General features: G+C 35.2%; 1 protein-coding gene across 1 annotated transcript; it reads left to right on the top strand.

Moving 5' to 3' along the window:
- The first annotated feature begins 64 nt into the window (after positions 1–64).
- Smp_094640 (zinc finger protein, putative) lies at positions 65–25,954 on the top strand. The gene is made up of 11 exons (XM_018792668.1): positions 65–126; positions 4,759–5,027; positions 6,709–6,915; positions 7,725–7,835; positions 10,760–10,843; positions 12,786–12,869; positions 14,663–14,746; positions 17,339–17,422; positions 18,662–18,745; positions 23,854–23,937; positions 25,495–25,954. The coding sequence occupies exons 1-11, from the start codon at positions 89–91 to the stop codon at positions 25,524–25,526; spliced, it is 1,161 nt and encodes a 386-aa protein (XP_018644022.1). The 5' UTR covers positions 65–88; the 3' UTR covers positions 25,527–25,954.

Raw genomic sequence — 25,954 nt, 5'->3', positions numbered from 1 at the left:
GATAAAGGTATTGGATACCGAATATTTGATATCAACACTTCACCTGGCGCTATAACGTTTTGAAGGTCGCCGATCATGTGTGTTTAAAATGGATTTTAGTAATTTGCACTGCTTTGTCGGCAAGGGGTACGTTTTCTAGTTTATTTAAAGCTGATTTTATTCTGTTCCAAAGTGTAAGGTATTAGGTTTTCACTGAACCAGATCCTAAACTATGTAAATACTATTAGATTGTCAGCCTAGATTAACCACATGCTTTAAATGGAAGCTAAAAGAAATTGGTGAACTTTGTACTTGTTGCTTCCATTCGAGGCTCAAAGCATATAAACAATTAACCTGTGCATAAAATGCGACGAGCTGAGTATTGAAGATCCAAGCTTTCTCGTGCGATTACGACACGTTAATTAGGTTTTCTGGAGTTGAGAGCCACAGCAATGTATAGTGTGCTAGAAATCACTCTGGGTTTGTACTAAGTTAATGACTAGTTTTAATCTGAATCTTTGTCTTTCTGTAGGTTTTGCTTCATTCGCTTCGACATCAGAACCATAAATTGGGATAAAACGTATTGTTCTTAGTGGCTCTATCTTGAATTTTCACAAGCTGGCTCTAAGATTATTGGCTAATCAACGGACAAAAATTAACCAATAGTTTTAACGGTGAATTCCCGAATAAGTACTGAAGGATTTAAAATATAGAAAATAACTAACTGTTCCTACCTGTTTAGGGATATAGCCCGACTAATTCATGTTAGTTGAGTATCTGCGAAGTGATCACGGCATTTGTAATTCTCCGTTTCGCAAACAAATAAAACCGGATGGAGACTTTGAAAAGCGTTTAACTCGACTTATTTTCGGTAAAGCAGTACTTTGCTCCTGAACGACCTGAAGTTTTCAATCCGTTTAACCAGCCTGGAAGCTGAAAAAATAAATTGATATTATGTTATTTTGAGACTTGTGATAGGGATATAAAGTTTCGAACCCTTGTGTCGTAGCTGATGTCAGCTCGTGATAAAATCTGTGACCATAACATCTAAACACAGTCCCCAACACTGGTTTCTAACCGTATTTTGATATGTGCGCCATGATCTTTAGGGGGTTCGCACACTCACCATTGGCTCGGTGGTATGGTGCAGCCCTACCCTATTTTCATCTATTCATTTGTCGCTTGAATTGAAGTCATACTGGCCCTCTCTCTTCCTAGACTGATCTGATGACTGCTACCAAATTAAGTTTGGGTTAATTGGCACACTAATAAGTATTTCAATTTTCATAGTTAAATTGATCAAAGTATGATCTTATTTGTATTTAGTCTAGTCCGATTAGTTACATACCCGTTATTTCTAAGTTTTCATGTGACGCATTTGTAAGACTGGGTTTCTTCTCTGCATACTACTCGAGCCACTCGAAATATTCTCCCTTTGAGAGTTAAGGGCTGAAAATGTCTCCACTGGTCGGGCTCAAGCAGTCGTCCTTCGGGCTTTGCGATTGCGCTCACGATTCACTAGGACCGCTGCTCGCTCACATTGCTCTTCAGGTTTCTCAAGAAAAACTATCCTTTCATGATGTGAGCGACCGGGCAGTAACAATCACCCTAATACGTCTAACAGCGCACAAGATCACCTTGATAATTGGGACTTTTCTTCCTTACCGAGTAATCCTTCTGCCTTCAATACCAAACGTCATCTGCTTTCGGTTTCTACATGCGCCGCCAGTGCTAACAACTCGAGTTCACAAAATGCCCGTGCTACGTCTTTCGAAATCGCGCACCAAACTACATGCTGGAGCTTTCAACTACACATCAGCCCTTTCTATATTACTTTATGGCTGTGAAACATGGCTTTCTAAAGCAGAAGACACGCGTAGACTACAGGTTTCTGATCATCAGTGTTTTCTAAGCATTGCTCGTATTTCATGATACGACCGAGTGAGCAGTGTCAGGGTTATCACATCGTACTAAGCAAAGGTGGAAAACCAGTTGATGACGTTATTACATGGGAGTTACAAGTATCTGTGAATAAGTTAGTGAAGACCAACATCAAACCTATCACAACTGTGCGTTGGCTCAAGTTCCGACATCGCATCAGACCACGTCAATAAGAAGAATATTTAAAGAACCAAAATAATATTGGTACCTATGATACTGGTAAAGGTTAAACATCAGGAAATACGGTTTGAAGACAAGGAATGAATTGGAGGAATAATAATGGCCAGATAATATTGAAGTTAAAACCTGAGGGCCTCTGAGCGGTCCTGATATATTTGAGCACCACTTTCGTACCATATCTTAGGTAGTAGCGAGTGCTAGACAGGTAGATAAATAAAAATATAGGATCTGGCTCAAATGAATATGGGTTCAAGTCGCCATACTCTGCATCAGTACAACTAGCAAAGTATAAGAAAACCAAGATCAAAGACGAAAAATTACCACTGCCATCAAAAGACAAAATATTCAAAGCATACTTCAAAAGGGATATATGAAATTGAAGAATGAAAGCTGTGAAGCTAATCAAGCTTAAGATTAATACTAAGATAAACAATAATCTGTTTGTGTTGCTGCGATCAACAGTGACTCATACTACTTAAAGTATCTGACTATACATTATCTTGTAGATCTCAACCACGAAGCCATCGTCTATCAATACGGTTCTTAATTTGATTTTGCTTGTTTAACCTATTTCTTTGCCAAATAGCATAGGTCGTTGGAGATGGGCTCTGAATGATAATGCTGAACACAGCCTGAAAATATCAGTTAAATGTAACCTTCAAGGAAAAAGTTACAATTACATTCGGGCGTTATTATGTCTGTATTACGAAACGCGTCGAATAATGAATATTTATTGTATGCGTCCGCATCTATGTTGAAATTCACCTTGATTTTGCTAGCTTAGTTGTTCCTGAGCTCCATTTTAGCGTTTTATAGTCACAAATGCTAAAACGTTTAAAATCACACTCATCAAAATGATTCCCATAAAATAAGGAGAATTTTTTCCCTATTCCCTCGGACGGTTTATGAACTCGATCAGTCAGGCGAAATTACCCCCCGTCCCTAAACTCTAAGCATTATATCAACCAACCCAACTGAAAGTCCCAAACCACCATTCTTAAAAAATCTTCCGGAGTTACACTGTCAATGTTTGTTATTCTTCTCTACTTTAGGTTGGTCGTAGCGTTTTCGGTTTCGCTTTAGTTCGGAGGCCTGATGTCAGACTTGTACACTAGTTATAGTGGTTATGTGAATAGGTTAAATTTTTTCTGCCCCCAAATGCTCTGGTACAACTGAGGGTGAGACGAGTTCACTCTCCTTCTCGAAATGTGCTCATATGACAACGCGTTCACAACCACTCCAAAGGAAAGTCCTATTCACAACGGGAGTGCTTTTTACGAAAGTGAAAGGACGAAAAATGGACGTCCAGGGTTTAAACTTAGTTGGTAAATACAGAGAGGGGAGTTTACAAACCATGAATTCAAACCAATGGTGTACATGGGCTCCAGGATCGCGAAGAGATGAAAGACCCATGAATCTATCTTTGGTTCCCGGCTAACAGGAGGTTGCGTTTCCTGACGTCTCTTCACCGTCCTATGGATTAGTTCTCTAAGTCAAAGGCTCAGAGAGTAGCCGCCTAGGAAGAGCACTTATTGAAAAATGTAGATTAGTACTGGCTACTTTTCCACGACGTCATGAAAATGGTGGGTCACGTCTCTTGCAGCTTTGCGAAACGTTCAGCTTATAAGCACTGGGTTTATGAAGGCTCCTTATAACTCATTAAAGCTCGTTGGTAGTCAAGTTGGTCTGTTTTCCTAGTAACATCGACCAGTTTGTTCTGTTCTCTCCGGCCGGTATCGGTTGAGCCACCTGACGAGGTGGAAGCCCGCAAAGAAATCTAAATCCTGAAGCACCAAAAGTTCTTAGGTTCAGACGACTTACCCCCAGCTCTTCCTAACAATGGTAGCAACCTTCCAGTCAGAGAACTGATTAGGTTGTTTGGGAAACAGTGCATTCCATCATCTTGACGCGATTATCGTCGCCATCTATGTGACAACTATCGGGGTATAAACCCTACTTACGATTGCGTCCAAACTAATGACTGGTACATGTTGATCCATTAGGACTCCCTGGTTAGGTCCGATAGATGGTGTAAATCTGTGGCTTGAGACATTATCAGACATGACTCAGAGTAAAATCCAATGGTGATTTTGCTGTAAGGCTCTCCAACTATTAGAATAGAGAACTTCTTGGGCTGAAAGGATTCTTTCTGGTTCCATTTTTCTTAGCTGAGCTCCTTCTTCCGTTATATACTGCTATTGTTCACTTATGTATTTGGACTATAGTCAGCCTCCGTCACCACGTCTTCACGATCTCATTTTTTTATCATTTTGCTGTTTTTATCTTGGTACCCATTTCTACCAGCGTTTAGGTAAATTGTTTAAATATAAAATTGTAATTTATTTGCCGTTCGTCATATACTCTGTTACCCTAAAGAATGTTTCAGTTATATCCAGCCAAACATGTGGCCATATTAAAGCACTTAACTCCTGAATTATCTAACTTTCCGTGTAAGAAAAATCGTGTGCATTTGGTTTTGTAAATATTATATATTGCTGCTATAAAGTTTGGGTTTGTTCCAGTTCTTACTTGTCTGTAACCATCTAATTGTTTTTTGCTATCGTTGTTATTCACGTTGTGCATACTCGATTCCATATTTTTTTTTACCTTCCTCTTATCCTCTGCATTGTATTTTTTCCGGTATTATGTTATTGTTAGTATGATTTCTACTGCCTCCTCTGCTACCATCAATACAAATACCAGTGAACAAGATTGTAAAATTGGTCAACAGCAATATCAGCAACAACAGTTGTTCCGTCAAAATACTCCTTATAATTTTAGTTCCTGGGATTGGAATGCTGTGAATATCATTAATAATAATAATAATAATAATAATAATAATAATAATGTTAACGGGACTCAACAACCAATTTGCAAACCTTTATTTCCTGAAAACGACGTCATGAAGATGATCAACTTTATAAAACGTAAGGCGACCATTTTCTTGTTCTTCTAGTTAACCCTTTATTTTTTTGTATTTCAAATAGTGTTTGAATGAATCTACTAAATGCCTATTTAAGCGCTATTCTAATGATAACTGGCAAGGTTTGTCAGTGTACAAAATATGTGATGCCCGTGAACCGCACACATAAATCACTGGAAGAAAAGTATGCAGAACAACAAAGTTATCTCTATATCTCCTCAACGTAGTATTTATAACGTAATTTTCTCTCCTTAGTTAGCCTGGTAAGTGGAAAACATTTCGAAACTATCAACTTAACAATGCAGTCTCAGAGTTGTCATTCGCATTCTGTTATCTGTAAGCTACGTTAGGTCTAATGTTTTTACTATCATTGAAACTAAAGCATAACTGAAAACCTTACATGGTTTACTACTCGCTAGCTTAATAAGCGTATAGTGATATAGAAATATTTATTTGATGATTAAAACTTGTTTTTGGTTGTACTCAATACCAACTACACCAGTTTAAAACAACCAAAAAAGATAGGTATGAAGCATGATCTACATAGGGGGATATAATGGTGAATAACCGTGAAATGTCAAAGTAGTTGGTGAACAAACATTTTCCTAGTGTAAGGGATATTGGTAAATGATTTACTTGATATTCTTCGGTGAAGAGGCTGAATTCTTCTTGTGGTCGACGATTATGTTTTAAGAGGCTCAGTTAGTCAAATGTACTATAAAGAAATTTTTATGCGGCAATTTTTATTGTTAAGTTCTTAACGATTATTTTATTCATTTAAGTTGATTAACCTAATTAGAACATTCTTCTATTGTTATCATTTCATTCTGGGAGATGTGAAGTGACTATTATGTGAGTTTTATCCATGGAGTAATATTAAATATCCTATCATATGTTTAGAGGTCTAAGTCTTGCTTCATTTTGTACTGGCTGTTACCTTTGGCACTTGAATTTAATGTCCTATCGAAAAAGTTCAGTTTAATCATCATTTTTAGACATTTTAACCGTCTTATTAAAATTCGAAAAAATTGAATCTAGCCATCCAAACTATTATGTAAACTTGGTCTATTATCATTATTATTATTATTATTATTATTATTATTATTATTATTATTATTATTTCCTTATGTTTATTTTAATATGATTTCTTTTTGTTCGATCAATATTGCGGTAATTTATTTGATATTCATTCATATTATAATTATCGCTTCATAAATCATTTCAATGTAGTTGCTTAAAGTTCCATTCCCTCCTAAAGCATTAATTGCTGCACTGATTCATTTGCATATCACAATTTTTATGTTTGCTTTCCGTGAAAAGATATGTATTACAGTTAAGGGTTTTTGTGGTTACGTAATTCACAGTCGATCTATCTGCGTTTATGTCGGATTCTACATTGTTTATGAGTGACTATCTGAAGGTTCGTGATACTAACTAACAAACAAAACTTAAACAAATGGAGGAGTAAAAGAATTTACTGCTTATGACTCTCTGTTGAATGTCGGGTGTGTAAACCGATTAGAACAACACATGTAAGCGAACAATTGTTTTCAATTAGATCATCATCAGGTTTTACTCTAATTAGCTACATTCCATGATTACTTTTTAATCAATTCATATAGACTTATTGCAAGTTTATTTTTTAGATATCAGTGTTTGTTTAAACGCAACTTTCTTGATTTTAGAGGAAAATTATGCTCCTACAATGATTAATCCAGCCAGCTTCAGTCATGAAAATAATAATAAACAAAGGTTTGTACGGGAAACTCAACCATCATTGGATAAATTAATTGAAATGGGTTATCCGAATCAGCATTGCCCTTATCCTTTAGATCATTTGCATTCACAATTTCAATTCAATCAAAGTAGATGCCCATCAACTACAACACGATGTAAGTAGATTTTATATATATGTGACAAAATGAGATTTCAGTTACACTTTAATGTAACTCAGGGATTTGCAGTATATTAAGACATGCTAATATCATGCAAATGTTTTTCATTACATTGAACTGTTGTCACTGTACACTGTTCACTCGACTTTTTTCTCATATATTTTAATTCTTATATATGGTGAAAATTGGTAGTTTACTCGATAGATTTTTTCACAATGTTGTTTCCTCTATGCTGAATAATTTTTCCCATTAAGTTTTTATAGCCTTTCTAGACAACAACATCAATACAGACTTCAGGAAAAAGTGTTTCTTTTTAAAGTATTTTTCCACAGGTAGCTGCTAATAGCTTATCTTGTAGACATAAGTTGTAACTGATTGTTACCGGTGATTTTATTATTATTGTCAGTCAGTTACAAGTGATACGATTATCTGATAGAACCATACATCAACACGAATTTTTGTACTGCATCAACATAGCAATATGAAAACAATAGCCGTAGTGATAGTAAAAACGGACTAGACAATGAAAATTTGATTGAGTTAGAAAGAATCGATCCCTCATATAAAAAGTTCGAAATAATTTGGAAATTGACGATATATAGGTATTTGAATTTGATGTTGTTAAAACGAGTTATCAGCCAGCCCGAGGTAAAAAATAATTATGTCAAGTGATTTTTCAAACAAATGTTTCCTCTGATGATGTTGTGTAGCTAAAAAACGCTTAAAAAATAAATCATTCTTTTGAGAGAATAATGCACCAACACATAAATTCTGTAAATATTTCTACTGAATTTATCATTTTATAGATAAAGAACCAACTGTCCGTAATGAAGAAAATCCTGTTTATTCTGAAACTGATAATAAATCAAGCATTCAGGAGGATCCATCATCATTGAATAAGAACAGCAATTGTAAAAGTATGTAAAATTATACTTAACTTTTTTTGTTTTAACTGAATTCTTAATTTATTCTTATTTTAATACTAAAATAAATGTTCTTGTTAAAGGGCATAATTTTGATTATCGAATGAATGACCATTTGTCAATATGATCTTTTTCCATGTTTTTTTTAAAAACAAAATTCAATCTAAGATATGATTTTTTGGTCGTTTGCGAGGTTTTGTGGAGGCCAGTTTAATTCGTAGGTGATTTTCTTCACGGTTTAATGTCAGTTGTGTTATTATTAAAAATAAGCGGAACACTGTATGGCTGTTTCCGTCCCAGTATGCAACTCAGTATAGTATGAACCCCATAACCCCATCAGAGATTAGAATATACTGGTTTGCTTTGTTTATTAGTAGATAGACAAAGGACCCAACCACTTAGTCTATATCTTATCGACGTGATGGTAATTATCGTTTATTTCTTCGTATTTTGTGGAAAATATTTCGTTGATTAGCTTATTGCTAACAATAAGGTATCTAATCTACTTAATGCTTTCCTACCTATGGTAAATAAACACATGTAATTATACTTAATGATCTACATTTATGCTTTTACATATATACTGTGACCGACAGTAAGAATAGTTTCAGATATTGCATCACCTGTTGAGCTTGACGTCAGTTAACACTTTTAAAACTCATTCTGTACGCTTCATGCCCGTACGCTCTATGATTCTTGGATCTGTGTTATTTGGTTACTGATTTCCACACTTGTTATTGAGTTTACTGTGGTTAACTCTTTAGTGGCCCTTTATCTGACTCCATTTGCATCGTAATAATGATTGCTATGAGAATATACATATCGCCAACCCTCGTGTACTTCCATCGGCTTAAATCGCGTTAGTGAATAACGGAATCAAATAAGCCAAATACAAGAATGAATTTTAAATACGTATATTTGATACAATCGTTGGTCCAGAAAGACGATCAGAAAAACAAAACGAAGAGAGAGAAGGGGAGAGAGCGAAGCGTAACGAAATAATGCGCAGTCGAGATGGCGAGTGATCCAACTCGATCTAATCAAGTGTTAGTCGATATTTATAGTCAAACGAAAATAAGTTACAGACACATGGTGAATAGGATAATTAATTGACAAACATACGATCGTATAAAAAAACAGTAACGTTAATAAGCGAAGAAGTGACAGGTTAAAAATGTAGCTTGAGGAAAATGAATAGATTGGTCTGTCCAGAGGCTAGAGTAACCTATGTGGACTTGACATAGTACCAGCTCCTACAACTCAAGTGATAACATGGATACTATGTTCACGCGATGAATGACCTCACTTAATCACACTGCAATCCATTTGTCTGTATTGAAAACTAGCTAATGATAATCCCAGGTTTAGGGTTCAGCTTGATTAAATGAGGCAGGATTCGTACTGAATAGTTAAATATCGACTGATCTAACCATTTGTAACTAAGTTAATCTGCTTTGCATGTTGTTGGTTGAACATTTTCCCCGTTCGCATGTTTGTATTTGTTAGGTACTTTTTAAAAGTTGGTAGAATTCATTGCATTTCTTGTATAAATTATGTTTAGCTGGTTTTTTTGCTTTAAATTTCATTTTCTATTGAATTGCCCATTTAACCCTGAATTTTCCGCATTCTGATCTAAAGGTTAATCACTCTGAGTTGTGTAGGTAGAATTTCTAACAGACTAAGCCGTAATATGTGTAAGGTATACAAGCGATATACACTTCTGAAAACACCGTATTATCTGTACATTAAACGTTTTATCATTTTTAAGGAGTTTAATAATCCGACTTTTTATTCTCGAAACATGTATATTGATATATATAATTTACTTAGAACCCTTCAAGTAAATAATTTACTTATTCTATCGTTAAATCACATTGGTAAGTAATATCCTCCCCTCCCCCTCGTGATAAGCTAGTTTGATCACCTGGTCTTATTTTGTTGTATCATATGGTGACTAAGTTTGTTTTCACTTGATAATGTAAATTGCAGTCCTCTTCAAGTTGATTTTAAAGTTATTAACTACTTTGACGTCAGACGTTTTTAAATGACAATGACCAATTTGATAATGAAATCATAGTTTTCACAAGTGCCATATTTTCAGTCTTAACAATGAAAATTGGTGACATTGCATAGCTACTGAGTACATTAGTCAGTAGTTTCAGAATGCTTATAAAAATAGTTTTTATATAGTTGGTTTCAAATTGTTTGATCTCGTTAACGAATACTATCCTTTTTATTTGTTACTATTGTGCCATATTATTGTCATGGTACGATAAAGGGTGCCTGATAAAATATTTGGTCTTCATTTAATTCGTGCAGATCGATGTGTAAATCAGATAGTCCTTTTATTTATTATTTCGTCATGAAATACAACTCTGCCTTTAAGTCCTACCGTATATTTAAAGTGCAGACAATCAATTTCGGTTTGCGTGTATGGTTTAGTGGGTAGTGCAAGTGTTTTTGAAACATGGATATACATATTACCTGGAAATGGTAGTTGTTGTTGCTATAACTATACTACTTATGAGTAACTAGAATTTGTTTCTTGCTCTTCATCGGTTGGTTGTAATGTTTTAGTGCTTTATGAAAGTTTTTCTTTCTGGTCTTATTGAACCAGTTATTTTGTGCCTGTGTGCTTTGAGATTTGACTGTTGTTGCTGAGTTCACCATCTTGAATATGATTTCAACGTAAACTAACTATCATTTGTTATAGAACCAATCATATTTTTCATACGTAAATATTCCGAGTAGCTAAGGTAGCCCTTTGACTTCATTTGACATCAAGAAAGTTCTCTCGGTAAGTCTTACAGTAGTAGTCACATCTATTCGATTTCACAGTTGGCCAATGTATTTTGATTTAATTTGTTTAAAAATTGGTTTAATTTATTTGTTTCTCACTCTTCTGGTTTTACGATTAGGCGAAAAGTTCGCATGTGAACATTGTGAAAAGAAATTCAAGACAAAGTCTTATTTGAATGAACATGTGAAAGTTATTCATGAAGGTAGTTTAGTCATTGACTAGCATTTTGATTTTCTATTCATTGTGTATCTGTTTTTCCATGTTTACTTTTAATTTAGTTAAATAAAACAATAAGGTTGGAAAAGGGTTAATAGTTTGTCGGTAATTATATAAATTATTATGATGCTGCGTTCATTTTTTGGTTTTTCGTTTCTAAATAGCGATTTTGGATATGACTCCACTTAGTTCGGTTTTAATCATAGATTATTATCTATGATATGATTCTCTACACATTTTAAGAGTTTTATCATTTGTAGCAGAGTTTCTGTTATTACATGGCAGCATGATTTATTCTAGCTTCTGGACAGACAAATTGTTCTGATTTTTCCCACTATTATTCACATCTTTCCAATCTTGCCAATTTTCACATGTAGCATACATGTGTACATGATTGTACGTACGTGTCTATTCACCTCCTGTATTTTTACATGCCTTATAAAATCTGAGTTAGATTACTGATCTGAGTCGGTGTATTGCCGAATCCCAGTTCTTTATCCGTCCGCTGCATTCCTTATTGCTTGTCTGCCGTTCATTATTAGCACATCCGAAATGTATGTATCCTAAATACCATGTGTATTCTACTTTTGTTATCATCTACGTCGTTTTATCACATGATTTGTTGATAGCATATACAAAGTAAATTTTGTGTACACGTTTCATTAGCACCATGATTCACTAATGATTTTCGTCATTGATGGAGTCAACCCTTTGTGCTATACACTAGATGTTTACAATATTAACCTCCTAACAGACATTTAGGCTCACATGATTCTGTTAGTCAGAATACGATGATAGAACTGACTCATTACCTCAAGATTAGTTACCGTATGCAAGTCAAAATGTAACTATATGGTTACAGTCCTTGTTGGAGCTTTGGTAACTTCAAGAAATAACGCTGAACAGAGGAATTAGTCTATAAACAAACGTGACTTAATATTCTAAATACTGTTAGAAAGTGAAAAAATGTGGTTAGGTAACTTTCGTATCTCGGTGAGTAGAGATTACTTAGTTAAGTTAGTCAACCCCTTAGTGATTCAAGTGTACTTTCATTTTCAGATATCATCCACGTGTATAAGGATCATTCTGTTCATTAAATAATAACCTTTCAAAATATTTTAGCAATTAACCTTCATTTATGCACACGTAAATAATGTTACTCGTTTTACTGTATTGAAATGGCCCTGAAAATCAAGTACACAGTTTTACTTATTTAATTGTAAATTAGGAGACGACTGCTCACGTATGGAGAAAGCCAGTCCTTTTCAACTGTTTGATAAAATTGTAAAATCTTTCGTTTCTGAACATTTTTCCATTCATTTAGTGGATGATTGTTGCATATTAAAATATGGTTTTCACTAGATACTTTATTTTATTTATCTAAAGTTATCTAGAATTGTCATCTGTCACCACGCCACTGTAGCGTATACTAACTTATCGGGTAAAAGAGGCAAATAAAGTGAAAGTTAGAGCTTGAAATGAAGTCCACACTGGAAATTATGTTCTTTATGCAGCATTCACTTATCAAATTAACTGAAAATCACGCGATAATGGCTGTTACCGTAGGTGTATTAAATATTAAGAACCGCATACTCTCTGAAAGAGAGAAAAATTGACAGCAAACAGAAAATGTTTAGTGTTATTGATTTACACTAAAATGTAAAGTATCAAATGATTTCATCTTAAAATTTTATGAACGACATCCGGTGTTTGAACATGTTAATTAGTGACTAAATGTTAAATGATCGACTGTAATGAAAACTGTTAATTCAGTTAAATGTATTTGTTGTCATTTGTCTGGCTGAGGTTCGATTTTGTTTTTTTCTTTTTGTGGTCACTATATAGTAATGACAGGGTTAACATATTTCTTCGGTGATTTATTGTATATATATATATATTTATTTATTTTTTAAATGATACTTATACAGGCATTTTAATTCAATGCGATGAATGTGGCGATGGATTCAAGTCTACTAGTTCACTTAAAAATCATATAAATTTAGTGCACAAAGGTACCCTATTTAATTTGTTTTGTTTTAATACAATGTTCACTTGAATTTATGAAATAATATAACGGGAAATGTGTAGTTGGTGTAGATATCTTTCAGTTCTACATGAGATGAATTAGATCAAACTCGAATAACTTGGTAATATAATCCTTAAGTGTAACGCTGAATAATGCAGTTTAAAATCTCTTAGGGGAGAATCAGTTTCATTAAGATTTCAGGTACGCCTTACTGACTGATGAATATAAATTAACATAAAATCTTATCCTAAAGTTTCTTACCGATTGCTTCGAACTATCTCACATTTAGAATTGGTTAGTGCACACAATCTTGATTTAAATCAATCAGTGGCTACATTGCTACTTGATCGATCAATATTTCACTAGGTCTAAAAATTTAACTAACATGATATTGGTTATTACTCTGGGATCAATAAATTATTTCATGATATCATAGTTTTCTATTATACTTAGAAATAAGACATGTAACTACTTAGTTTATAAGGACTTAACATAGTTTTCTTTCATCACGTGTTGAGGAACGTTTGACAACCACGAAGTATCAAAAACCCAGTCTGTTTGAAATTTAAAACCCACCATTGTGTTGTGTACTATCAACAAACTCAAGAATAATAATATCCACCAACCATCTTCAGTACTCTCGCCTCTATTAGTATTTCGTAATTTTATCCAAAATTATGTCTCATGCACTTTTAAGCTCTGAGAAAGTTCAGAAATTGTCATCATTGTTTTTCAATAAGTCAAGATTCAACAGTTTACAATTTTTAGCTAATTTTATTTACTAATATTGAATTTTACACTTCGCTTTTATGATACTTCATAAACATTTTGTAAAAGTCAGACTTTTGTTGTTTTTCTGATGATATTTAAATCTTCACATTAGTGACTAGTAGGGTGATTTCAAATTGATTTATCTAAATACTTATCTCAGTTTTTTTTTGTTTTGGCAGTCAGACACCAAGATATAAATAATTACATTAGTTAATGAATAATCTTTTATCAAATTATCGAGTTATTCAAAAATGAGAGAGAAAAAAAACAATTCTCATATGTTAACATTGTTGTTCTACTACTAGATATTTAAGTTCAGGTTTATTCACTTTTTTATCTGGTTCTCTTAATCAAGGTAAAGATATTGTTTATATTATGACCTAATGTAATTGGTTCGATAATAAAGAACTGGTTGGTACTAAATTATCACACGGATGACAACAAATTACGATTGCTATTTCTAAGTGAATTGCGTCACAATAAACCGTGTAAATTATCAAAAGACAACACAAGGCCTGTATGTGGATGTAAAGAATCACTTATGTAGCCCTAATGCATTTTTTCTGCGAACTTTGGACCTTTGATCAACCTTAGATTTTGATCGAAAACACCGTAATATGATTTACGCTAATTGATCTAGCGACATATTATCCATTAATATTATTTAAATCATCCAGCTTCATGAATCAAAATGTAGACTAAAGTAACCCATACATTAGTCGATAACTTGAAATGTCCATATTTAGCTAAGCTAATTCCTATTTGAGAATGAGGTTCAAACCGGAATCCTAGTGATTAAAAGCCTAATGTTTGATCTACTAAATCACCAATTCCATGTTTACTTAAAAAATGTATAAAAGCGCTATAAAATATTTATTTTCTTTCTTAAAAATATCTGGAAGAGATATAGTGCTTTAACCTCAAATAATCAGTCATATGGTAATGTTAAATAACCTGATTTTATTTTCTCTTCTCGTTCTACGTACATGTATATGTTTATCTAATCAGGCTTGGGATTTCAATGTCATTATTGTAATAAAGTGTTTACACAAAGGCATACCTTAATAATACATGAAGAATGTGTTCATAAAGGTAAGTTAAACAAGATTGTGTATACCCATATTTTTATGTATCATCCAATTTATTAAGAATTACAATCCCCACTTTAAAAAATAAGCAAGAAATTTGATCGTATCTTTAAAGTGTGAGTTGGTAAGATTTTGAATATTCTCACTAATCGGCTATTGTTGTCAGTGAGGAATTAGAGTGTAAGCAAAGGAAGTCTTTGTGGTAAGGATTATGTCCAAAGACCAAAATCAGATGTGTCAGTTTGATTGATGTCTATACTACTTTGTTTGGTTTGGTGGGGATTGCTATCAGATCTTGACGCTCATCGACGGTCGGTAATTTCATTTGTTGGTATCCTGCAGTTACCAATACACAAGGACTTCTTTCGTGTTGAGTCAAGCGGCTACTTTTCTATGGTATGGCACGCAAAAGCTAACGCAGGACTGGTAGACCAAGAGCGTTCGACTTTCTAATTAAAGCAAAGCATTCCAAAGTCCATTTTTTAGTTTTAACCCAAAGTGATTTCTGCCCAGGGCTCCAAATGAGTTATCAATGGTCTATCAGGTTTTGGAGATAATCATTACTAACAATTTTGCTATACAAATGATCGGGCAGAATATTTAAAATTTGAATTTTGTCAAAAGAGAAAAAAAATACTTGACAGAGTAGTCAGACAATGTTAAAATCATTCAAAGGAACAAAAACCTTGATTCTGTCCACCACCAACATTGAACCCTACGGTGATGTAAGCATTGTAACCAAAAAACTTATCCACAATTATTGACCTACTGAAAATAATTACTCCTTTATAAGTACTTTAGGGCGATCAAATTATATCACTATTGAATGTTCAAATGTTTTATATAAACTATTTCCTTTGAGTTCTTGCATATCCACTGAATCATTTTTAAAATATACTTTTTTGTATACTACTTGACAATCCATACTACTCGTATATTAGTTTGCATTATATATATATATTCAAAAATATATATACTTGAGTCTTTCACCCCTTTGAAAGAATAAGCTGCCGATCAAGGGTCTCCAAACAACTCTGTCTAGGCCCCTCCCAGTTTTCATCAAGTGCTATTCATTGTTCTGTTCTTTGCTTTCAAATTCCTGCTCCATGTGTTATTTACTCTCTCTGTTTTCCTTTTACCCTGAGGATTCAAAGCTAGGGCTTGCCTCGTTCAATGGTTTCTACAAATTATATCCTATCCACCCTCAGCGTATTTTCGTAATTTCCTCCTCAGCTACCACCTTGTTTGTTCTTTTCTACAGTAGTTTATTGCTAATAATTTCGATCAATTGATCTACAGTATCCTGTGTAGGCAGCCTTTTTGTAAATACCTGTACATTTTTGGTAACGATTGCAGTAGCTCTTCAAGTTTCAGCTCCATACAATAAAATTATTTGGGTGTTAATGTTGAAAATCCTGACTTTAGGGTAGGGTGCCAGTTGTTTGGAGTGTCACATATTCTCCAATTGTAAAAATGTCTCCCATGTTTTCCCAATGAGTCCCTTGACCCTCCTTGTCTATCGATGACTCTGTCCAGGTACGTAACACTTTCCATCTCTCTCGGAGCTTCTCCATCAAGCGTGACTGGGTTGGTGCTTTCTGTATTGTATTCCAGTCTTACTTTTTTTCCTTGTGTGGAGGCCTACTGTCGTAAAAGCAGCTATTACAATAGCTGTCTTCATTTGCATTTGTTGCTGCGTATGGGATAGAAGAGCTAGGTAATCTATGAATTCCGAATCGTCGAGTTGCATCCAAGTTGTCTATTGTATTCCGTGCTTGCCCTGAGATGTGGAGATCTTCATTAGGCGGTCAACCACAAGATGAGAGTGAGCATCCTTGTCTGACACTGGTCCATACTTGAAATGAATGTCAGCTGTCCTCCATGCATGACTTTACAGGGTAGTCCATCGCACGAACTCCGGGTGATGTTAACGATCTTCTCAGGGACACCATGGTGTCGAAGAAAGCTTCACAAGGTTCTCTTATCCATTCTGTCGAATGAATTCTCATAATCAAGGAAGTTGATGTATGGTGATGATTTTCGTTTAAATGATTGTTCAACAATGATTCGAAGTATTGCTATTTGATTGATAACGATCAATCCATATGGAATGCAGCCTGTGTTGATCTCGAAGTTGAATACCTACTTTATCTTTCATTCGGTTCAGAGACACGGTTGTTGCACATAAATAAATTATTATTAATCTAACGCCCGAAGTATTTCAAATTAGTTATGTTCACGGTATGTAGGTAGTGTTCGTCTTAAAGCCATGTTCTGGGTTAGTTGTCATGCATGGTCACGAGTTTAGTATGGCTGTAGAGTCTTGAACTACGACGAAATGGCTATTCAATGAATGTTTCATGTCATTTTTCTCATACAAAATAAACGTAAATTTGTGCAGTTGACAAATTTCTTATATCAGTAGTCAAAGTTCTTCTAAACTGTAGGATATACCGCACTGGATGACCTTGTACAATGTTTGAAGTCAATAGACTTCTCCATCATAATCATCGTTGTCTTTTAGGTTTGTATGTTTATACAGTGGAAAAGTAAATTCATTATTTTGTTTTAATTTCTTTGTTTTCTCTCTATTTAGGTATCAAAATATCATGTAATCATTGTAGCAAAAAATTTGCTTCTCGATGGTATTTAAAAGAACACATCACAATTGTCCATGAGGGTAAGTTGGATGTTGTTTTGTTTCATAAACAAAAAACACTGTAACTAATTGATTAGTTGACTCGGTATTATGGTCTCTTCAATCCCGGGTGATCCTTAGTTCAATCACATAAATACTATGTGGTCATGTACTATTAAGAATTAGAAAGGTAAAACAGAGCACTGGTTCAGTGCTTCTTGGTTTATAATGAATGTTCAACCGAAAACTTCTCATGTAATAGCGGGATTACTGTATCGTGCAAGAGGAGAGTCTTTTTAATATGTACTTCGCAAATAAGAAAACAGCACTGGAGCAGATGAAGAATTATTTCATCCTCCAAAATATAACAATCAGTTTACAGTTGATGAACTAAAAGATCACATATAAGGGAAATAAAAAATCGATGTTACACTAAACAAGCAAAAGACGCATGCTTCATGTCATACTGAACAAAGTTCACACTAAGTGAATACGAAGAATATTATTCCGAATAGACGTCACACTAATAAAATTAATTTTATACAGAACAAAACATCATACTAATAATTAACAAATATTCTATTCAGTAGCAGTGACGTAAAGAACAAATTTTTGTTTTTCAAATAAAAGTTACTAAGCTGAAACCACTTCACGTTTTTATCCCGTCCCAATGATATATATGTAGAATTACATGATAGATAAATTACCAGTATGTATTGCGTTGTAACGGTTCGATAGTTGTTAAGCAATCACTTAACATAAATTGAAACGGATATTTTGACTACGAAACAGTCCATTCATTTGTAATATTCACATTCCATTATGGTATATGATTCATTGCAGAAAGATAATCTTATACAAATGTTTAATTCAGTGAATATTATATATATATATTGTACAATTACTTGTATGCAAATTCATATTAATAAGTCTGTAAATTTCATCATTTTTTTCAATATAAATATATTGTTTGAACTTATGTCAATTAAAATCACGTTATGTACTCATATGCTTTTATAAAAATCCTATAACTTGTCTCTCTTTCTCTTGATTACTGCAATTCTCAAAGAGATCAATATCTTGCTAAAATTTTCTGATTGTCTACTTTCTAGTTTAGTAAGATGCAACTGTAATTGGAGTTGATCCAGATACAATAAAAATACAGATACTTTTGACACTTTTAATTAACATACTTATTATTATAACCTAACATAATATATAGCTGAACGCAGAATAATTGTTTGCAAATCATGTGTATCATATTTCTTTTCACTTTCCTAGGTAACTTACTAAAATGTGAACTTTGTGGTCGGTCATTCAATTCACATTGTGCATTACGTTATCATTCTAATATTGTTCATAAAGGTTGGTGAATAGTTTTTTTATTTGTCTTGCTACTATTGACTCTTTAAACATTGATATCTTAACCGCTTCCTAATCTTTAAAAATCCCCCTTTCTCTTACTGAAAGCAGAGAAGAAGTGATGGGAAATATAGAAGTTCTACTTTGTAGGTTATATTATGTACAGAAAAATAGAGTATTCATAAGATTATTAGTGAGTTTGAGGTATTCAGAGCCGAAACAAAAAGTTAGTGCTTCGGTCTGGGCATCCGAGCACTATCACAGCCTACACACAAATAAAATGACAATTATTACTGGGAATGTTATTCTTGCTTCAGACAAATCACATTCATTTGATAACATTCATTTTTATATTTTTATATACTACGTCACTTATCTACTCTCTCCTATTCTCACTGAGTGTGTTCTTATTTTTCAACTTATACTGCAGCTCTCCTATGGTGGAAAACCTGTCCTATCTAAACGATCTCGAATCAATGACTGGTGGAAAGTTAAATGTTACCACGTAATATGAATACTGAAACAGTCTTTCTGAAACCACGTATACCATTCAAACTGGCTTCCTTCAACGTTCACTTACTAATACAGATCGGACAGCAAATAAAGCTGGCTATGTCTTTAGAAAGTCTTAAAATCGACGTTTGTTTTCTATCCGAGACCCGTATTCAAGACTGTAGTGAAGTACTACAAATTCGCTCTCCATCTGTCGCTTCGAAAGGCTTGTTTCACCTGCGTCTATCCAGGGACCCTATAGCACCTTAGTCTGGTTTTGCTGGCGTTGGTGCCGCACTAAGCGCTGAAGCTGAGGCAGTACTGATCGATTGGATCCCCATTAACAGTCGGTTATGTGCTGTTAGATTAGAAAGCTCCATCAAAGTGAGAAGAAATCGGCGTGAGAAATGATGTCTTCTAGTCATCTCCGTCTATGCTTCGACAGATTGCAGCCCGAATGCAATCAAGGATGAGTTTTACCACCAGTTAACAGTTCTTTTCCAGAAAGTGCGTTTGGCAGATATTTTAATACTAGCCGGAGACTTGAATACACACGTCGGGCGTCTAGATACAGAAAAGAGTCATTTAGGTGGCCGATGGGGACTTGTTGGTCTCAGGACAGATAACGGGGACCGTTTGCTGCAACTGTGCACAGACTACAACCTGTTTCTGGCTAGCGCTAACTTCCAGCACAGTCATCACCGGTGTGCCACCTGGCGTCCTCCCTCTGCATCCCAAGCCTGGACTCAGATTGATCACGTCAGCTACCGCTGGCGTGGTTGTGTACAAGACTGCCGCTCCTTTTGGAGTACCTATCTGGAGTCTGATCATGCCCTGGTCTGCGCCAATCTCACCTTACTTTTCAGTGGCCGAAGGATTGACCACCACCAACGGATCGATGTTAGTAAACTGGCTGCAACTTCTGTTGCACGTAAGTATCGAACTGAGCTAGGTTCTAGGCTAGCTACCATCCCACTGAAAAGTAGAGATGAGCATTGGTTGCAACTGCATGACGCCATGAAAATGGCGAGTAAAGTCGCTTACGACTTCGCGAAACGTCCCGCTTATAAGAACTGGGTTTCTTCAGGCTCCTTACGACTCATTGAAGCCCGTCGGTCCACTCCGGGTGACCGTGAGTTTGGTCACAAACAAAGGCTGTTACGCAGTGGAACTGGGCAAAGTTTGCGTAAGGACCGAAAAGCCTGGTGGTCAGAGCCTGCTAATGAGCTGGAAGCAGCAGCTGCATCTGGTAACTGCCGGAAGCTCTTCCAACTCATCCGAGTCACTGGCAGCAATAATTATGGTGTGAGTGAAACAATCTGTGAGGATGACGGGATGCCGATCACTAACATCTGTCGACGTCTTGGACGATGGGCGGAATTCTTCGAAGGGCAGTTCAACTGGTCTGGTGTCCTGGCAACATCAATTAGACTGTCCTACCCTACATGGCAGTTGAAGACTGATCCACCAAATGAGGCGGATGTCCGCAAGGGACTCCACCTCGTGTAGCGCTACAAATCACTGGGCCCAGATGACGTAACTCTGTTCCTTTTTAGACTTTCTGGTTATAGAACTGACTGAGTTATTTATAAAGGTCTGGTAAATAGACAGTGTTCCAACATCGTAGAATAAGTCAATAGTTGTTCCCATCTTTCAAAAGAGTTCAATTCACCTATCCAAAAACCATTCGGGAATAAGTCTACTTCGGATTGTGTCCAAAATATTGGCTTTCACCATAATTCATAGATTGTTCAAAACCCGAGAAAAATTAACTCGCGAGAAGCAGGCTGATTTTCGTTCTACTTGAGGATGTATGGATCATATCTTCATTCTCCAACAAATATCATACTTATCACAGGCCAATAATCGTAGTGTTTCTTGATATCGGGGCTGACTTCGATTCGTTGGACAGGACTATTCTCTGGGATTGTCTATTGAAGAAGGGTGTGCCTGAGAAGTTTATTAACATCTTAAAAGCCCTGTATACAAACACCTCAGACAGAGTGAGGGCATACAACCACCTTTCTCCCTTGTTCCATTCAAGCAGTGGGGTTAGACAGGACTGCCCAATCTCACCATTCCTCTTCAACTTTGCTATCAATGAAGCTTGGATGGATGTAAGTAATAGCGGTGTTGATCTGTTGCCTGGAGAAAGACTTCTCGACTTTGAGTGCGCGGATGATATTGTCTTGCTGTGCGATAATGCCCAAGCCATGCAATCCTCTCGTAATCAGTTGGCAATCAATATCCGCAGGTACGGCATGTGCTTTGCATTTTGGAAGTGCAGAGTATTTTTACAAGACTGAAAGGACCCTGACCTTGCACTCACACAGGGTAGTGAGCAGATAGAAGTGTATCTGGGTAGCTGCATAAGTGCTGGTGGTGGCGTGAGTGATGAGATCAATTCACGCATAGTGAAAACCAGAGCGGCTTACGCTAATCTGGGCCATCTTTGGCGCCTTCGTGATGTTAGTCTAGCTGTAAAAAATTTGGATCTACGACGCGTTTTGCTCCATGCTTGTGAAACCTGGCCTCCGAGTTGAGGATGTTAGACGACTCTCTGTGTTTGGTCATCGTTGTCTCCGAAGAATTGCTGACATCCAGTGGTAAAAGCATGTTAGTAGTGCAGAGGTTCGACATTGTGTGTTCGGGCGCAGCAACTTTAATTCAATTAGTGTCACTATCTTGAAACATCGACTTCGTTGGTTTGTACATGTTCTACGAGTGTCGTCACAGAGGATTCCACGTCGTGCATTATTTCACGGCGCTGGGACTTGTTGGGAAAAGCGGAGAGGTGGTCAGTGTATGACATGGTGTTGTAGTATGGAAGAAAGCTGTACAGGACTGGTTTCTGTCAATTCTTCATGACTCTCCTGTTTGGTCCTGGAGATGGTGCAACACGGTGGCTAAAGACGTTATCAGACATAACTCATAATAGAAGTCAGTGGCGATCCTGCTGTAACTTTCTTCGTAAAAAATGAACGTAACTTCTTTATTTGAAATTCTTTCTGGTTGTACCTTTGCTGACTGAACTACCTCTCCAATCGCTATTATTTCGCTCTCATACACTACGTTCTGTTCGTTGTCCTCCTTTTTCTTGTACGCCGCTTACATTCTCTATCTCTTCACAGCCTTATTCTTCTTGTGTGGCGCATATGTATTTGGTGCCCCTTTGTGCCATTATTTATGTGTTCAAATAAATAATAAAATTACAGTCAAATTACCATTATGTTCGGTGGTTATTCAATCAGGTCAACGAAGGAAATATCAGTTGTTTTCAAAACATTTTGTTCGCACCTTAAACCAACCCTGGTAATATTAGTTTGTTATCCAGCATGATGAATCCCACATTGTTTTTCATATTATTTTCTTCAATATCTTTGTTTCCTCTTGCCTTGCATTTGTTCAGATGACCTTTTATTTTTATGTATAAATGTTGTTAACAAACATATGTGTGATCAGTTTGTTTAAAATGTATTCAGCGTACATTTCACATTGTCCTGACAATCTTCGTCTACTTATTACAATATCCAAAGTTGCTTTCTAGTTTCGAACAACCGCGTAGTCGAAATGGTTTCTGCATTTTTCCCGGTTTCTGGAGAATTTTTCAAACAAACTATTATATTGACTTCCGCTTTGTCCATTTCAAGCCTTAGCATTTTAGAGCGGTTGACTGTATAATAAAAGTCCTGGAAATCGTCTAATTCAGCTATGGTTTTCCCTTTTGTTAAATAAGATTAGACAAGAAAATAAATCCTAGAATTACAATGATTCCCTAATAGTTATTTTAAAGATTTAATTAATGGTATTTCTCAACACATTTGTATGTAGAGCGTACTAACATACCATAGTATATCTATTATGCTGGAACATTAGGCGTTATATACCAATTAAATTTTGTTCGACTCCGTAACAATATGTAAGTCGCCCATGTTAATAGAATCACAAGACCATATACTTTTTAAATATCGACGTACGGCAAACTGCTTTGGGCGTTGTAATTTATATGCATAAGTGGAATGGTCTTAAAAAGGCTATCAATTTTGTAAAGCGCTTATATAAATAAACACTCGTAGATCAAACGATTAGTTGTCATGTTCGAACCGTTTTCTTGTTATCTTACATGAATAAACTATAGCCACCAATGAATTTTGATAAGATTAAATTAAATACTTAAAAGATATGGAGAATAGACACAGTTTATCATTGACCTTGAGGTCATTGTTAAACAAAAAGCCAACTCGTTCAGAGTATTGGCAAGAAATTCTGAAACATCAACAATTACATTATGGACTAATTTATATTTTGAAAAATTCACCACTGTTTTTAAGCATAAAACTAATTATCATATCAAAATTAACTTTGGTTAAAGATCACTAAAGTTTCCCATGGACACCTCAATGATTAACTCCACACTTCCACAGCATAATCAGAAAAAATAAAGGCTTCTTAAAAACGAACAAAATTATTTTCCTCAGTAAACTGTCTTAATTTTCACTTGATGACGGACGACTGTTTATTTAGTTGCTGAAAAACTATTATCTTATTGAATTTTGAGTGTTTTACGTTAAAACAAAAACCAATTATTAGCTTATCCTTCATATATTTTCCGATTCCAGATCATAAATTCCAATGTCCACATTGTCCCAAGACTTTTCGTTTGAAAAAATACTTAGAAGGCCATGTAAAACGAGTTCATGCTAGTAAGAGAGAACTTTTTAACCAAATTTTTGTGTGAATAAAACTTTCATTCTTTTACATTAAGAGTTAGCATTACAAATTAAAGAGAATAATTTAAGGGCAAGGGAGAAATATCGAACAGCTCTTTCCAATCAGATTTGAAGATGCATTATTATACACCTATAACACACGTCCACAGAACTCATCATATATAGTATTTGATAGTTTTGATGACGAGTACATTGCACCTTTACAACTAAGTCCTAATCCTAACAAACCGCTAAGTCCAAGTGGTGAGTGTTATTACAGAGAACTCTGTCACTGTTGCTGTCATCAAATTTATCTTCAGTGGGGAGAGTTCACTCTCCCTCTCGAAATGCTCTCACATGGCCACGCGTATATAGCCTCTGCCAAGGAAGTCCTACTCACTGCCTTCTCATGGCATTACTGTTGTTTACGAAATTGAGAGGACGAAAAGCGAATATCCGGCGCTTTAACCCGGCCGGTGGACACGGAAAGCCCATCTAGGGGAGTTGGAAAACCCTGATTCCAAACAAATGGTGTACATGGGCTCCAGCATCCTGAAGGAACAAATGGAGTATGAACCAGTCATTGGTCACCGGCTACCATGAGACTGCATCTCACGATGCTCCACTGCCTTGCGGATTAGACCTTTAGGCCAAAGACTCCGGATGTAGCCCCCTAAGAAAACCACCTGCTTCGGTTTGTGCACCTGGGCAGTATCACAGCCCTCACACTAATCAAATGAGATTTGTGCGGCGCATATATACCTGGTGCCCCTTTGTACCAATATTTATGCGTTTAAATAGACAAACAAATAAATCAGTTGATACCTCTCAACTACCCACAGCAGTGATAATTTACTTTCTATTCAATAGATTGAATATTCGAATCCTATCCCACCCTATTCCCAATTTCAACAACCAAATAGTATCATTAATTCGTTATGCACATACTGTGGCTGAAAGTCGAGTATAATAAATATTCATTTGGTCAATGAGTTATAACTTATTAGTCGAGCAACAAATTCATAAATTTAACGTTTTCTTAATGATAAAAATATTGAGCTTCATCGAGGAGGCGGGAGCTCGGAAGGAAAATTGTGTGTAGTTTTGTTCCAGATCTAAACAACCGGTCGATATAGTCAATCGCATTATCGGTTTATGCTTTAATCTAAATATTGCTGATCATTTGAATTCTATGTAAGGATAAAGGAATAAATATAAAATTGTGTACATTTAAATGTTTCATCCTAACTCATTGTCCAAACTGACTATTTTTTATTACTTTTGATTGAGTTACTGATTGCTTAAGAAATATGCTTAGCACTGTTTTAGTAGTTGAAAAGCATTCAATTTAAAATCTTCAGGACTTCGGTTTAGACAACCTAGCTGTATTATTGTTCCTTATCCTAACATACAAAATCAACATGTAAATGGTATACAAATAAATGTTACATTATTTCACATCATTTTCCTTTGACGTACTACATAGTTAAATAAGATTTGTTCTTACTATTTTTCCGTTCTTCACTAATTTCTTTTCATTTTAATTCATAGATTTGGGTAAAGGAAATACGCAAACAGTTTAAAATCATAAAATGTATGCACATAGATCATACGATGAAGATATACACGGTCTAGCTTTAATTCTGATTATTATTATCACTACTCCTATCGTTGTTGTTTTTAAAACTATTATTACTAACAATCTCCTCTCTTTTATATGTTTCCATTTAACAAAATTCTTATTGTTTTATCAGTGTGTGTTATTATTCTTGTCAAGCGTGAATCTCCGTTCACAATTACACTTGTTGCAAACGACATAGAGAAGAGCTGGTTTAGAAAATATTGAAATAATTAAATAATAAACAAGTGAAATGTAAATAAGGCAAACTGCAATGTTTTGCTTCGATTTTTTTTTATCAATGTTTATTTCCTTTGTCAGCTTTTTGTTTCTGTTTAAAAAATATATACAACCATTATATATATTGTCACACACTAATTTGAAATACATGAA

The sequence above is a fragment of the Schistosoma mansoni genome (genome assembly GCF_000237925.1).
Source record: "Schistosoma mansoni, WGS project CABG00000000 data, supercontig 0221, strain Puerto Rico, whole genome shotgun sequence".
Classification (NCBI taxonomy): Eukaryota; Metazoa; Platyhelminthes; class Trematoda; order Strigeidida; family Schistosomatidae; genus Schistosoma; species Schistosoma mansoni.
Note: the sequence above shows the minus strand (reverse complement) of the source record. Positions and strands in the feature narration are given on the sequence as shown.